This window comes from Myiozetetes cayanensis, unplaced genomic scaffold (assembly GCF_022539395.1).
Source record: "Myiozetetes cayanensis isolate MyiCay16 unplaced genomic scaffold, myiCay2020 scf10, whole genome shotgun sequence".
In the NCBI taxonomy this organism is placed as follows: domain Eukaryota; kingdom Metazoa; phylum Chordata; class Aves; order Passeriformes; family Tyrannidae; genus Myiozetetes; species Myiozetetes cayanensis.
This window is the reverse complement of record NW_026086605.1, coordinates 20,273,358-20,289,660: the sequence shown is the minus strand read 5'-3', so window position 1 is coordinate 20,289,660 and position 16,303 is coordinate 20,273,358. Positions and strand designations below refer to the sequence as shown.

The following is a 16,303-nucleotide window of genomic DNA, read 5'->3' as shown; positions in this document are numbered from 1 at the left end:
GGGCTAGCAGAATCATCTTCCTGCTTTGTGGGAACCCATGGGGCTTATCCATATGTATCAGTGTCACTTGGCATGATATGTATTTTATTTAACCAATGCAAGTCCACGGGAAACCTCTTTAAGCTTCCCAAGTCTCTAAAGTGAAATTAATGTGCCTCCACAAATGAGGCAGTTAAGTAACTGCTAGTGTGTTGTTCCAGCAACCACCACCTAAAAACTCAGATGATAAATCAAGGCAAAAACCCCTTCACACCCTAGAACATTAGGCTGGCCTAAGGGACAGTTACACAGCTCGTAACGAACTAAGGAAAGAAAAAGGAAACAGAGAGAGCTTTTCATCTTCTCTTGCCCAAAACTGACTGTGCAACTCTTTCCTCACTTCAAATCACTGCAGCATGTAACCACAGCTGCATTTGCAGCATTATTCTCAAGGGTCTGTCTTATCCCTGTCCAAAGAAAAGGACTAGATTGCTTCTTCTAGAGACATTGCTTTCTCGCTAGGTACTTATGAGGGGTAACAAGGAAAGATTCAGTAAGTGTTTGAACACCCATTCTACCTCTCTTCACTTTTTCTTGGCCACAAAAAGAGTAGAAGAACAGAGACTTCTCACAAAAATGTTCTCTTCCAAGATGATTAGGTCACTCTGCAGCCTTAACAAAAGAGATTTAACAGCCAAGGGGAAAACTGAAAAGACCTATGAGGAATAGGTACGTGGAGCAAAGGAATTTACAAGCAATAGCATAAATCAGTTTGATTTGCTTGCTTTTTAGATCCCAGGATCTCCCACTACTGCCTTGGGGAATAAAGAGCAAAATGGCTTTCCCTGCAAGGTCATCTGAACAGCTGCAGGCACAACACGGGGGAAACGCACACCTAGACAGACACACATCTCTGAAGAGAAGCTGCCCCACAGCACAGGGAACAGACCTTACTGGCAAAGGCTGGGCAGGAAAGAGAGATACTAACCAGATGAGAAACAAAGGGAGTCAGTAACTTCCCTGGTTCTTCACAGCAGTTACTTCAGACAGCATGACTTAAAATAAGGACAGTTTACCAGCAGTGGCTGCATGTCTTCCTTTCAGATACAGACAAAAGCACAAGTTTGCTGACCTTTGCAGATGAAGCTTGCAGCTGTAGCTACAAAAACTAAGAGAAATATTAGTTCCTGGAAACGGTTTCTTTTCTGCAACACAGCCCTGTGTTATTCCATACAGAACAGGGGCAGGGCAGGTCAAGGACATCTGAAAACAAGTACACACATTTAACCAACTCTCAGCTGCCTGTCCCTTTTCTACACCACAGGCTACAGCACCTGTCCAAAATTACAGGATCTTACAGTATAACATACCACTACAAGAGCTGACTTTTACTTCCCCATGAGTGCAAACGTGGCACTTTCCAGAGACACCAGCAACAGGAATCCTTTGCTGGGCACAGAGCCCCACCCAAGTGTGTGTGTTCATCAGGCACTAGGAGAGGGACAGAACACCCACACAGCAGGAACAGCAGTAATTTGGAAATCATTAAGTGCAGAACACTAGGTAGAGAACATGTAAAAAGCATAATGCTACATACCTACTACTGCTCTTTTTTACCCTAGCAGCCCTAAATCAGGACTTTCAGCACACGACTCTCTTTTTCCTTTGCCCTCAGCAAGTTTTATAGCACATTCTATTGAAGAGAATCAAGAAAAACCTCATCACAAAGGCAAGAAGAACAAAGAGCTACAACCATCAGAGCAAACCTTCAGTTTTACAGAAAAAAAACTTCCCTAGAGAAATTACTAACTTAAAGCCACAGCCACTTTTTGCCCATAGGCCCAGAAGTTCCATTTAAGCTCAGGCCTGGGTCTTCAGTGTTTGCTCGAGGTATACCTGTTTCATGCCCTGTTTCTAACCTTGCCTCTTTGAAGTTCTTCAAGCCTTTATTGTAAGCAGCCTTACCTCACATTCCCTTTCTCTCTCTTACAGGTTTGTGCTTTAGGACCATAGCATTACTTCCTCTCCGGGCAGGTGGGGCTCGTTAGCCCTTAAAGGCAACCCACCTACGTCCTAAGGACCTCGCTGCCACTGTCCAAGCTCGCTTGGCCCCGGCAGATGAACCTTAGGATTAAAGGGTGGGCTCAGTTCCGCGCACACTGTGTCTCACCTAAGAAATCCAATGCGCAGGCTGGAAGGTGTAAAGACCTTCCCCGGATCTTCGCTCGCGAAGACTGGCCATTATTATTATTACTTCCTCTAGCACCATTTCCCCTTGTTCCTGTATGGATTCATTATCTGGTGTCCCAGACCTGGTTTGTTACCAGAAAGTGGCAAATAAGAAACTCCTAAGACTCAATTTGTGAGCATTCTTTATCATCAGCACAGAACACACAGGGAGGATAGCTCCTCTAATCTTGTGTCCTGTTTTTCGGTCAGCAGAGCTTCAGTCAGCATAGCTAATATTTACTTAAAATTTTACATATTTCATCAAATGTCTTACGTATTCACTACTTCTCTCATAAAATTCAAACATGTTAATTAGCTGTAAGAAGTTGTTCAGAAGGCCTTATTTGGTCGCTAGGGGTCCCTGGTGGTCGTTTGGAGCTTGAACTTCACTTGAACTTGTCCGCTGAACAGCGTCTTTACAGCCGGTTACAGAACGTCTTTATTCAGCGCCTCTTGTCAAAAACTGGATACTCACGTTGTAACTACTTCAACTAAAACATTCATAAACTTGCTCCTTTGGCAGTTACCCTTACAGCAGCTTACATTGTAAAGGCCCGTGTAAAATTACCGAGCAATGGAGAATTACTGCTCTCGGAATTATAGCTCCCTTTTCCCGAGACACCCGATGAAGCCCGTTATCAGTACTCAGCCCTGCCTCCCGTGTTCCAGCCACGTGGGGCTGCGCCGTGTCGGTGAGGGCTCTGCCAGTGCCGGCTGCCCACAGCCACCGGCTTGTTCTCCTCCCCGGAGCAGCCTTATCCCCGCTACCCAGGACTGCCCGAGCTCCTCACTCCTCCTCCCTAGCACTCTCCTTTCAGTGACAGCGACTCCCCGAGCTCCTCACTCCTGCTCCCTAGCACTCTCCTTTCAGTGACGGCGACTCCCCGAGCTCCTCACTCCTGCTCCCTAGCACTCTCCTTTCAGTGACGGCGTTCAAAGCGGATTACAAGTAGGGGGATCGGGCTCAGGGAGACCTAAGTCCTGAAGTGCCGTGTGGGCACTCCCGGGTTCCCAGCCCCTCCTCTGCTGCTCCTGCACGCCGGACAGCCGTCCCGCAGTACGGGGAGGCGGCACCGACACCAAGGGAGTTCCTTCCCCCCTCCCTGCCCCGCAGCCGCTGTGCCGCCGCTGCCGCACGGACAATATGGCGGCGGGGCGGGGCCGGGGCCAGGGCCTCGGCGCGCGCACGCACGCAGGCGCGCGGGGGGGCGGTGCGCGCGCGCAGGCGGCACGTGCGTGTGTGCATGATGGCGGAGCGGCGCGCGGTGCCCAGTGACCTGTTCCCGCTCGTGCTCGCCTTCCTGCGCGAGAGCGGCTGCCAGGGCGCCGCGCGCGCCTTCGCCAGGGAGGCGGCGGCGGTGAGGGGGGACCGGGGGGAGCAGGGACGGGAGAGGGACGGGAGAGGGGCGGGAGGCGGCCGGGGACGCGCTCACTGACGTGGCCTGTCTCGGTTTAGAAGGAGCAGGACCCGAACGCGGCCTCCCTCCTGGACATCTTCACCTACTGGCTGCGGTAAGTGCCCCCCTCCCTCCGCCCCGCGGGGCCGCGCTGATGGCCCGCCGGGCTCCCCCCGCCGCGCTCCCCCCGCCGCAGGGCCCCGCTCAGCCTCTCTCCACGCAGGTCTCCGGCGGCCCAGAAGGGAAAGCTGGTCCCGAACGGCGGCCAGGCGAAGAGGAAGCCGTCCTCCAGCAGCTCCAGTGACGAGGACGAGAAACCCCCAGCCAAGAAACCAGGTGGGGTTTGTGAGCGACCCTGGCGCAGGTCGGGGTTGTGTTTGATGTTGGCTCCTCACCCGCGTGTAGAGTCGAGCGTCAGCAGCTCTCCTGAGGTCCCACAGCAGCTATCACGTACTGGGCTTGTATTATCCGATCTCGGTTTAGACAGGTCTCTTGCCCATGACATGTAAGATACGTTCATCCTAACTAAGGGTGATGTTTTTATCCTATTAGAATTTAGGCACATCAGAATTTGTGTCCCCTAGAAGGTGTTAGCCATTTATTTTGTCTCCCTAGGCTGAGCCTGGGGAAGTCATTGGGCTGCATTGAGTTTGAAGATGCTGTTAAGTAGCGCCTTCATTACCTTGTCTAGACTGGAGTTCTACTTTCCAAACACTCACTAGGATATCTCAGCAGGGTTATACCTACTTGCTTTGGCACCTTCAGATTATGCGTTGCATTAAATACTGGGGGAAATTGGGATTTGAGAGTATGCAGATTGGGCAGGTACTGGGAGGAAGCTACCTCATGGTGATTCTTCCATGTTAATTTCCAGGGGCTCTCTTACTAAGATCTTTAAAGAATGATTTTTCATTTTGATTTTGTATGAAAATCGATTCAGGTTTTATGAGTGCTTGTAAGTTTGTTAAAATACTCGTAGTTTGACAAAACTCCTGCATGGCTAGGATTTATTTAGATTTATCAGGGTCCTCTGTATTGGTGGACACCATGACCTGTTGCAGAGGAGTTGCACTGGGTATGCTTGAATTCCAGAGAAATGCCAGGCATCCTTATTCGCCTGCTGCTTGTGGGAGGTTACTATCCTTTTTTTCCTCTCAAGTTTGTGTACTAATTCTATCAAAAATACATCTCTCCATTACATTCTGGTATGTGATAAGCTGCATTTTTCCCTTTTACTTGGAATTGCTCTTATATCTTACCTTAACTACACCGTACACAAGATTTGTATATCTAGCAGGAGATTTGCAAGGGGGAAGGACTAAACAGGGAGAGGGAGAAAGAAAACTGGTCTTCAACTCAAACCATCCCAAAGCTGAATTTGAACTTAGATCTGATTTTTATTTGGTAAGGACACTTGCAAATAAAGTGTGGACCAAAATGATTCCTTTTGCTCCACATTATTAAAAACCAATCAGTAACCAGGAAGTAGATTTGGCTAAAACACATTCAAGTGTCTGGAACTTTATTATATCACTTTAACCACAGAGACTGGATCTCTTTTGCAGGCACAAGTCTGTGCTTGTTCTTTAAGCTGAAAGGTGTGCAGACCCAGTTAATGTTATCTCAGTTTGGGGGTACTCGCTCTTTGTGGGTTCTCCTTTTTGGTGATAGAAGTCTGCACTTAAATGTGTATGTGACAAAAATAAAATCTATAATTGATTCTATCCTCTTGCTTACCCAATTTGGGGTAGTGTGACACATGCTGCTCAAGAAGTAAAGTCAGTGTTGTGAACTTCAGTCATGGTTTAATGATCTTAGTCTGTCCTTTACCCTGATACCCACTAGTGCAGGATATAGGTACGTGCACATTGTGAATTCACTTGTAATCAGTGTTTGCTGTCCCATATTTGCAGCTAAAGGAGCAGCTGTTCCTAAAGCAAAAGCAGTTCCTCCAGCCAAGAAGGCAGAGAGCAGCAGTGAGGACTCCAGTGATGATTCAGACTCAGAGGAGGAGGAAAAGCCAACAAAGGTTTGCTTTTTTCCCTGCCTCTTTGATGCATATTTGACAGTAATAAATAATAGTAAATTTGACCAACAGAATTCTCTCTGAAATTAGGCTCACTTCTCCTGAACTATGAAGTGTCTAGGCTGAGGCAGGTGCAATGCAAGAAATTTCTGTAGTGGAAAATGTGCCATTTGAACTGGTCTCAGGAAAAATCAATTTCTTGTCCAAACCCCACTTTGTTTCATGTCCGAGTCTTCTTGCTTTTATCCTAAGACTGCCAGGGCTCACTTTTTTGCAGAGAAAGATTTATTTGCAGTTGCTACCATAAATTTGATCTTTATATACATATTTATATAGAAAGAGAATTTTCTCTTTCCTTTTTCTTGCTGCAGTAATGGTCTTGAAAAGTCGTGGGGAGGAAGAATGATGTTAGTGTACACTAAAGGACACTGATCAGAGTTGCCCAGTTCAGTATTTTCAGTTTTCAAACTAGTGTGATCCATAGACGGAAGGAGGTGCCAGCCTCAGATCTGCCTCATTTTTGAGGAGGCAGAACTCAAGACTGAGGTGCAAAGGAAGCTTCCAATGGGTTTCTGGGAGGTTTTTCCAGAGCAAAACTGTTACAGAGATTTTCAGACCTTGGCCATTAGGCAGGGTGGTGTTTTCAAATCAAAATGGTAACCTTTTTGAAAGACAGCTGTTTATACATGTCCCACTTATTAGCCTTATGTTCTTTTCATGACTATGAAGGCTAATCAGTTTTTTTTCTGTTGTTTAGAAAGGTGCAAAACCTGTGGTGAAACCAGCTGGAACCAAAATCCAGGCTCAGAAGAAAGCAGAAAGTTCCAGCTCTGACTCAAGCAGCTCAGATGAAGAAGCGCCAAAGAAACAGCCACCAAAACCAGCAACACCTAAATCAGGTACCTCTTATTGTGTATTACATGTCAAAGTGTAAAACCAAAAAAGCCAAGGGAGGAGTGCTGGGGACTGTACCCACATGCAAAGACAGATATATTAATATAGCAGTTTGAAAATCTGTTGTCACTGCCATTTGCACTCCAGTCCAGTCTGCTTCTGACATAGAAGAGGGGTAGAACTGATTGCAAATAAAACATCTGGTCCTGAATGCTTTGTTGTTTGAATAGGTAACTGTAGTCAGCAGCCTTAACTGCTGAAGTTTTGCTTTTGCCAGTGTCTTCCCCTCAAAAAGCAGAGAAGATCTTTACTTAGGCTTTAGTCATATAATGTCCTATAAGCTAGAAGAGACAGTTTTCAGAAAACTTCCTCTAAGCTTGCAGTATGATAAACTAACAGTTTTGCAGGACTACCTTAACCTACCCTATTGGCTTTCTGTGGTTCTTTTCTCTCTGTGATACTTTCTGCTCAATGTAATTATCCTTCATCTGCCATGGCGTGTTTTGTAATGTTCCTTTGTACTTCTCTCAAAAGGAAGTAAAGCTGCCCAGGCAGCTAGCAAGGTTGTCAATGGAAAAGGAGCAAGCAGTAGCAGCAGTAGTGAAGATTCTGATGAGGAAAAGGCTGCACCAAAAAAGGTAAATTAGACCATGAAAAACTTCATGAACACTATAGAAGTCTAGTAAGACTGAGTGTATCATCTTGCAAGCACAGACTATATAGATGCTGTGCTCAGCATAATTCTTATACCTCTTCTTTTATACAGAGGGATTCTGTGTTCTGTACATACCTCTACCTCTCCATGCACTGCATTCTTTCCTACTAGCTCCTTACTGCATTTTTTGTTCCATCCTTTTACAGGAAAACATTGTGTCATAGCCATATCGTTTTCTCCATTATATATTCACTTTGGCATGACTTTTTTGTGCTTAGCTGACTATAACTTTGAATTTTCCACTAAGGATTATTTAAAAATGTTTTCTTCAACACAAAAATAATCATGTGGCAGTTGCTACCATTTCAGTCAGTTCTGAGCCCCTTTGTCAAGACGAGCTCCTCATTAGCAGTTCATGCAGCATAAAACAGTAGAAGAGTGGCCAGAGAGATAATAATGCCCATACATTTCCTAAAATTTGTATTTGAGAATATTTATTAATTTCTCTCCCTTTGTCTTCAGAATTTGCTCTCTTAAGTAAGGTGTAGAGTTAAACAAAACCCACAAGATGTCTGCAACTTCCTTTTTTTTAATGTTTATTTCTTACGATAAGGTTGTTCCCAAGAAATCGCCTCTGCCGAAACCTGCAGCAACTCAAGCGTGTCCAGGGAAAAACAAACGTGCCAAGGAAAGTTCCAGTAGTGAGGACTCATCTGACAGCTCAGACGATGAAAAGCCACCTGCAAAACAAAAGCCAAAGTCTGGTACGTAGTAAATACCATTGCTGCTGTGTGAGAGGATACTTTCTGCTAGTCCTGCTGTCCTGTGAGAAGTGCATGTGGGGCACAGGCAAGCCCTGCTACAGACAAGGTTCCAGATGCTGGTGGTGGTAACATGAACCAGAGATACAGCAGCTCTTTTCATGTGTGCTGTTTGGGCTGGGCTTACAGTTCAGCTCCTCCCTCAGCAAGGGATGGGGAGTGAGAGAGACTGTGGTGCCCTGCTTGGTTTGCCTGTCGGATAGCCTCGTTCTTTGCATGTTCATGTCTGCCAGGGTGTGGGAAGTAAATATCAAATGGTTTGATTCTCTGTCCCTGGAGGTTTTTAAGATGAGACTGAATGTGCCACATAGTGACGTTGTCTGTGATTATTCTGTATCTGCATCAATTTAAGCTTTTTTAGGGTTCCTTTTTTGTGAAGTACCCAAGGCTGTTCAGTTGTAGTCCAGCTGATGGGCTAAATGGGCTCTGGTCAGTGTGGTATAATGCTTTTAGGGTTCCAGTAGAGAGCTGGTGTGAGTTGAGGGTCAAATAATCAAAGTTCAGTCTAATGCTCTAACCAGAGGACTTGAGAAGGCAGTAAATGAAAACTATGAACAGGTGACATACCTGTTTTCTTTTCTGGAAGTTTGGCAATGAGCTCCTGTTCTTCTAAAAGTGCAGAGAAAACTTCTGCAGAGATGGCTGGGTTAGCTGAACCCCGAGAGGAGAGTTAAACTCACAGCAGAAACGAGGAGGTAGCAGTGGGATGGGTATAACCTTTCAAATTACAAGCTGGTGTGTTTGGTTGTAGTTAGAGAAGGGGAATAAATGGAACCGAATAGAAGTGCTTTATTCTATCTACGGCAAACATCTCATGTGCTGCTCGCATTGTCATGCAGGTATCTGAATGCTGTGTCTCTCTTCATAGGTCAGTACAGTGCTGTACCACCTCCTCAGGGAACACAGACAAAGAAAGGCCTTGCCAAGGCTCCTGCAAAAAAGGCTGAGAGCAGTGACTCCTCAGACAGTAGTGATGAGGCAGAGAAGGTGCCCCCAAAGGGAGCAGCAGCAGGTATGTTGCGAGGGGGAGAGGCTGAAGAGGAAGTACTAAATGGAGCCAACAGTGTTTTGGCAATGTCCTGGTTTCCTTGAAAAGGGTGTTTGCCTTTGGTCTGTGTTGCTATTTGCTTTTCTGGAAGCTTCTGATTAATTTGAAGGCTGCCCAAACAACACTATAAGACCTGTGGATCTGAAGTGTATGCTGGTTGGATTACTTTACACATGGTGGTTTGAAAAGTCACCAGGATCTAGTTTAGTGGAAATAAACCAGGTTCTTGCTTGGCTTCCAGTTGCTGGCTGGAGGAAGAATATACCTGAGAAGATACCTGGAGAATATGTGGTACACTGAGAATGGAGCTTTTTGACATCTAGAAAGGTTTCTATCTTGGAACAAAGGTTTGGTGTGGATGTGGCCTGTTAATTTTTCACTTGCTTTTGCAGGCAAAGCCGTAGTAGCTAAAACAGTTCCTGGCCCCCAAAACAAAGCTGTGACTAGCAAGAAGGCTAAATCCAGTTCTGACAGTGACTCAGGTAATTCAAGAAATAATGTTTTGATTCTTTTGTGTTAAATGTTTTTATTGGTCAGGTTGCTGTATAGTGATGTATCAGCTGAAATCTTTAGCGTAAGGGCTAGCAAGATGAAAAATTGAAAAAACAGGAGTCTGCTATGCAGAGTGCAGTCTGACCATGAGACAATGAGACCATTGGCAAGTACAGAAAGGTCTTCATGTTGCCGGATGAAAAGGGTGGGGAATTACGGATCAGGTTTCTCCAGGAAGGTTAATGGTTAAACGTTTTGAGGATCTGTGTCTTAAGATTTTTGGTTTCTGTTATCCCACTGTGTTGGGGAGAAGTTTCTAAAATAAAAGTGTAACCACCATATGAAGTTCAAAATAGACTCAAAAGATGCCTTCTCCTCATGTGACCCTAGAAATGGGGGCAGTGTGCTATGTAGCTCCTGTTGATCAGGTATAAGGTTTGCAGGGCTGTATTTCCCATGTAAATTCCCTATGGGCTACATTTCTACTCCAAGTTCAAGGTGCTCCTGTTGTGTATCTCAACATCTCTGGTGCCACAGCAGGGACTGTGGGTGGGAGATGCCTGTCTGTCTGTGAACAGTTAATAGATTGTGTGACACTGCAGTGAGTGTCAGGCATTGTGCTGTCTGGTTTTGTTGCCTAGTTTCTATCAAAACAGTCAAGTTCTTGATTGCTGTTAATAAAGCGTTCAGAAATATTGAAAAGATCAGGTTTAGTATTCCAGATTCCTGTAACACACAATACAAAGCTGTGTTTTTACTCAAGAGTCTCCAGTCCATCCTCAGACTGCTGCTAAACTCATCTCATACAGGAAGCAGTTAAAATGAGATACTGTGCTGTCACTGCCTCGCTCTGCATGCTTTGTAAACTTTATCTCATAGTTTCTTGTATGTTTTTTGATCCTTACTACATACCTTCTTTTCCCAATGTTTCTTCTTCCTGAGTTTAGTCTTGGTGATACTGGTACTTTCTCCAGTCCCTTATTCCCTCTTCTCCTATATTATTCTCCAAATATCTTCTTCCTTTTTCATGTAATTGTGAAGGACTTAAACTGTTTATTTTCACTTCCTCCCAACAAAGCCAACCATTCAAGTGTTCATCAAATGCTGCTGGTTTCTAGTTACCTAGTGGCTCAGCCTTGAGCCTCAAGTAATTTTGCTTTTCACTTTCCTGGGAGTTATATATATGTTATTACTAAAGTAGCTGGCACATGAATCCTACTAACTTAAAAACCAATTTTTTTGTTAGATTCCAGCTCTGAAGATGACAAAAAGAAGGTAGGGAGTAAGCTCCCAGCTAAACAACCTGTGATAAAGAATACTTCTAAACCAGCAAAAGTAGTTGCCAAGCCTGGACAAGCAAAGAAAGACTCCAGTTCTTCCTCGGACAGCTCAGGTATTGGGGTAGGAGAAAAGGAGAATTTCTACATGCATGTTGATCTTGCTCAAACCTCTGTTTCTAGACTGGGTAGAAGGGTGTGGTTGAACAGGAATACCCATTGCAGTGTTGTTTCAAACATTGTGCGCTGTGTATCAGCATTAAATCTGTATGTTAGCTTTGTATTGAAGGAATGGGACTTAGCCTTGATTGTTTTTTTTCCTTTGCATTCTAGATTCTGATAGTTCTGACAAGAAGGCAGCTCCTGTGAAGCCCACAACTAAAGCAGCAACCCCTGCAGCAAAGAAGTCACAAGCTGCCACAAAGAAAGCACAAAGTAGCTCTGATTCAGATAGCAGCTCCAGCAGTTCTGAGGATGAGAAGAAGAAGAAAGCCCCCCCAGCTAAATTAGCTGGCAAAGTGGCTAAGCCAGTGTCCAAACCTTCTACTCCAGCTCCCAAAGCAGACACATCTGATTCTGATAGCTCAAGCAGTGAAGAAGAAAAGAAGCCAGCAGTGAAAACAGCCGCTAAATCTACAGGGGCAGCAAAAGCAACTGTGGGGAAGAAAGCAGCTGCTTCTAGTAGTAGCAGCAGCTCATCAGATAGTTCCAGTGAAGAGGATGAGAAGCCCAAAAAGGCAGCAAAAGGATTACAGAATGGTTCTAAGGCCACTGCCTCCACAGAGAAAGCGAAAGCATCCTCAACAGCAGCAAACAGCATGAAGTCCAAGCCAGCTGGTGGCAGTAGTAGTAGCAGTGAAAGCAGCTCTGAAGAAGAAACCGGAAAAGTTAATGGAGGTATTATTACCTACAGTCTCGGAAGTGGGTCTGTCAGGCAGTGTTACTGAGCTAAACATGAATGGAAGACTTTCTTAAAGAATATTCAGTCTAATCTCTGTTACTGGATTATGCCATTTGGTGCAGTACTGAGAGGGAAGGGCTAGTTTTGCATTTGGTGGAATCCTTTTTGTCTGTATTACATAGCTGCTGGCAGTAGAATCTGTGGTAATGCTGAAGCACATTTCTGTATAGCTGTTGCCAGTTGCCATCTGTGCACGCACAGGATTTAGTGGCAGCAAAGTGGATGCTGGCGGATCTTGTCCATGTGGAGTGGGACACCACGGTTGATGCCGCAATGCACAATCTCAATCTTTAACCCTCCAGGAGGAAAACTAGTGATGCCCTAATGATGTGTGCAAGTGCATGTGGTATGACTCCAAAACCGGGCAAACTTTGACCAACAGAACTCTCAAGTATGCAAAATCATTAATATACAGGTACCCTATTCCATAAAATTATTTTTATCCCTTAGGATAGGATGGAAGATCCTTGTTGACCCAAAATGGCTGTGTCTAGTACAGCAGTCTGTTTTCTGGGTGAAGTAATGCAGGGACCAGTTCTCACACCTGTGTCAACATTGGGTTTGCTTTCTGGGGGAGGGCTGCCATTACCTTTCCCAACACTGCAGTTACTCCCTTTAAAGTTTTACTGCTGTACATCTAACAGGCACAATCGGGAAGAAACAAAAGAGGGAAGATGTTCAGGAGACAGAGACACCACACAGTAAAAAAGCAAAGATCAAAACCAAAACACCGCACACAGTTCCCAAGGTGAAACGGGTGAGTGAGGGTGGACTATGGCAACTGGCTGAAGAGGTATCTGTCTTCTAAACAACTAGGCTTGTTTGGGGGTTTTGTGGGAGGTTGGGCCTATAGGATTATTTGTATTTTTATTCCCTGCTCAAGCACTTAAACCTTGTCTGGAGAACCCTAGAGGGAGTGCAAATATGTGCATAGTATTATTCTGGCAAAAGCTGATTGGATATGCTTGCACAGGAGCATCCCTGAGCTGCCTGATCTGAAGAAGGGAAAGAACCATAAATCTGAGAAACACTTAAAAATTGAGGTGATGTGAACAGGGCTCCCCTATTTGCAGGGCAAGGAAGGAGGTTGTCACCAAGGGATGTTGTGTGTTTACATGTGCTTACTGTCTCATTTTCTTTCTCAACAGCCAGGCTCTCCATTCCGCCGCGTAAGGGAAGAAGAGATTGAGGTGGATGCCCGTGTTGCTGATAACTCATTTGAAGCAAAGGTAGGGCTAGGTAGTGGTATCGCTCAGTCTCTGCAAGGACATGTCTGCAGAGCAGCCTTGGTGTGCTTGTGGGGAGTGTTTCTGGTGAGAACTTTTTCCACCAGGAGGAGCTGTTAAAAAGCATGTGAACAGTGGCAGGAGGTGCATGGGAAAGCGATATCTACTCCAGTGTTAATGTACTAGTGTTTGCTGGATAGGGTAAATTGCAAAATGTTGCCTTTACTCTCTTGGGTACTGACTTGAATTTCTTTTTTCTTCTCCCCCTTCATCCCTCACAGAAAGGAGCAGCTGGTGACTGGGGTGAGAAGGCTAACAATATCCTGAAATACACTAAAGGCAAATCTTTCCGCCATGAGAAGACAAAGAAAAAGCGAGGCAGCTACCGTGGGGGCACTATATCAACTCAAGTCAATTCCGTCAAGTTTGAAAGTGACTGAGAATGTTTCCTTTGGAATTCATAAACCATCTGCTCACCAGAACATCTTGGATGGGCATGTGAACATCATGGATATCAAACCTGCCTGGAATGCTACCTCCCCTAGCCCCTTGTGGGACGGGCAGCTCCAGTATAGGGATGTGGGAGAATGGCTGGAAGTTTCCCCCTTTTATTTCTAAGTTTGGTTTAGTCCCCTAATTTGAAACCATCCTTGAGCTGGTGTTACTGCCACCAGCAGGGTGACCTCCAAGGCTTATATTTTCTACAGTCTTATTTTAAAAGGCTGGCAATGATTTTTGGTTTTGGTTTTCCGCCCAACTAGTAGAAGATAGAGAAATCATTCTCCTGTATTTTAATCTCCCATTTCTTTTTCAGCCAGTTAAAATCTGATACCTGTGAAAAGGCAAGTATTGTAACTTTGCCTTTGACTAGTTACTGTAAGAACAACTGATTCTAGTTCTCTGGCTATAATCCCCAACCCCACCTGACATTTCAAATTCACACTTGCAGTGTGACAGGGTTCCTCTTTTCTGTGTTTTTATGGTTTTACCTTGCAATAAATACCTACCTTCCTCTTCCTTGCACTCCTGTTAAGGCTACTAACCAGAGAGTACTTGGAGAAGCAGCATCTAAATACATCTTAGTAGTTGAGTAACAGTATTGCTTGCAGTTGCAAGGTGGGGGGCAGAAAGACCAAGGTCTAAAGTACAGCTGTGGCAATCTTGTCAACACTTCCATTAGGACTGTAGCTGGGGATTGGAGTTGTGCAGAAACTTGGCTGCATGGAGGTTGTGATGTTTCACATAGAGGGAACAGGTAGGGAGGCAGAGGAGATAAAGCCTTCTTTCCAGTTCTGCTTTTTGCCGTGTTTTTGTTTCAGAGGCTTTGACTGCAGTGGCATTACTCCTTGTTCTCTCTGAACATATACTGTGCCAGCTTATGCTTATTGCCAGCAGTGTGAGCTGCAGCTTGGTAGGAGTCAAGATGAATGTATCATTAATGCCTTAAATTTTTTTTCTGAGTTGGATCACTTGCTCTTTGAGCTGTTTTCCATGTCTTAAATCCCTCTTGAGAAGTAAAATGCCAGCTTCCCCTTAGCACTAAGGCAAATAAAGCCTGATGTGGTAAGGTTTGAAGTGTTAGCTACAAGTACGTGTTCAGTATGAGGAGCCACAAACAAGTTCAGAAACTTGCAGCCAAAATTGAAACTAGTTGAGGCTTACTGCTGCTGAGGGGCAGGCTTGCTTTCCCTCCATTTGTGTCACTGCCTCCTTACTTACGGTGCAGCTTACATCTAGTAGAAAATGGTTCCCCTAAATCCTTTGCCTCCTGTTAGGTGGTTCACGTTAACTAGTTTGTGGAGCAGTTGGCTGAGCCCACAGCCAGTGTGAATTGAACAATGGTAGTACACGTTTGGGAAATGGAGTAGTGGGCTGTGAGAGGTGCTCACTCTGTGTGGTGAAACTGTCAGCCATTGAGAGAGGTATTGTGGGGCCTGATTTCCATGTTTCCATTCCCTCCCTAAAGGCTGCCAATGAGAGCAGCCTTGTTACAGGAAGCTACATTAGTGTGCAAAGCAGTGTCACCTAATTGAGGGTTGGATGAGACTTGATGAGCCACCCCCATGTACACAAGCAGCAGCTTTTTCCAAATGAGCATTTTTCAGGTCTTCCCCTGTGGCTTGCACAATCACTGTGGTGCCTGCATTCAAGGCTACAGTGCAGAGGGGCCCAGGAGACCATGGTTATTTAAAGAAAGTAAAGGTCAGAGGCCAAAGGAAGGTGGGAAGAATATTTTCTACATGAGGACTTAAACGTCATCTTGTGTGTCATTTGCCCTCTTTTTTTCTCTTTATATGGAACTTATATTTGGAACTCTTTTAAATGCTTTTATGCTTTGGAGTTTTTAAAAAAAGTCTAAAGTGTGAATTTGATATGTCATAAAATAAAGATTGCTGCCTTTGTAGTCTGAGTGGATCTGGTAGTTAAAGATAGGGAATAGTGGGTGGGAAAAGGGAGGGTACCAGTGCTTGGGGTAACATAGCACTGTCTTCATCTGTCTACATCCACTTGTCTTATTTACATGATTGTAGTCACGTGACAGACCTTCAGAAGTGAAAGGGGGCTTGTGCAGGTCTGTTGAGTGACTGCAAGGAATTTGGATAAAACTCTAGAAACCAGGATGAACTGAGAATGCTCAAGTTCCATTCCGCTAGAGTATCAAGTTAGTTCTTCTCAAATATTGCTGCCAAATTTGCAGTATGGCAGCTGGCCATATAAGAAAAAACAGCATATGAGAATAAGAAGAATAGGCATAACTGAAAAATCTTGTATATACCAGGTTAAAGTAAGTAATTTCTGTAACCTCTTAAATTTCTTCCTTCTCTGATCATGTGTGCAAGGAAAAGAAACATGCTAATAGATAGGGCCTTGTGGAGATCTTGAGTGCTGTATGCTCAATTTTGCTCCTTGTGCTATACCTCTCTGGAAAGATTGGGATGAATCACCAGGTCCATCAGGCTCTCAGTTGCTCTGTAACCAATGCTCTTTGCCGCAGCCTTCCACCTTGAACATAATGTTGTAGGAGAAGGTGTAACCCTAGCTGAAGTTTCAGCAGGGGATGCAGAGAATGTCATGAGCCTCACTGGAGATCAGCACCTGACTAAGCAAGAGCAACAAGTGCTGGGGTGGGAAATGCTTTGTGAAACTCTCATAGCTATGCTCTTGATACTCCTGGGAAAAACTGCTCCTTTCACAAGATTTTGCAGCTGCTAGGCAGACTTAACCTATATCCCTGCTCTCTGTCCTGGTGTAGAGGAACACTTTGGTTTCCCTGTACAACACTGGTGCAGTTTCAGCT

The 16,303-nt window shown here is 44.9% G+C and overlaps 1 protein-coding gene across 1 annotated transcript; it reads left to right on the top strand.

The window, feature by feature from the left end:
* Positions 1–3,437: 3,437 nt before the first annotated feature.
* NOLC1 (nucleolar and coiled-body phosphoprotein 1) lies at positions 3,438–15,409 on the top strand. The gene is made up of 14 exons (XM_050305715.1): positions 3,438–3,566; positions 3,665–3,720; positions 3,829–3,941; positions 5,519–5,634; positions 6,389–6,530; positions 7,060–7,163; positions 7,794–7,944; positions 8,870–9,013; positions 9,442–9,531; positions 10,788–10,934; positions 11,152–11,715; positions 12,424–12,536; positions 12,928–13,008; positions 13,287–15,409. The coding sequence occupies exons 1-14, from the start codon at positions 3,453–3,455 to the stop codon at positions 13,443–13,445; spliced, it is 2,094 nt and encodes a 697-aa protein (XP_050161672.1). The 5' UTR covers positions 3,438–3,452; the 3' UTR covers positions 13,446–15,409.
* The last annotated feature ends 894 nt before the right edge of the window (positions 15,410–16,303 follow it).

What these genes read in the sequence shown, in the direction of transcription:
- NOLC1 (XM_050305715.1), top strand. Translation starts at nt 3,453, where the DNA reads ATGATGGCGGAGCGGCGCGCGGTGCCCAGTGACCTGTTCCCGCTCGTG. An exon ending in CCCAAAGGGAGCAGCAGCAG is followed by an intron (nt 9,014 to 9,441) that starts GTATGTTGCGAG and finishes TTGCTTTTGCAG; the next exon opens with GCAAAGCCGTAGTAGCTAAA. An exon ending in CAGTTCTGACAGTGACTCAG is followed by an intron (nt 9,532 to 10,787) that starts GTAATTCAAGAA and finishes TTTTTTTGTTAG; the next exon opens with ATTCCAGCTCTGAAGATGAC.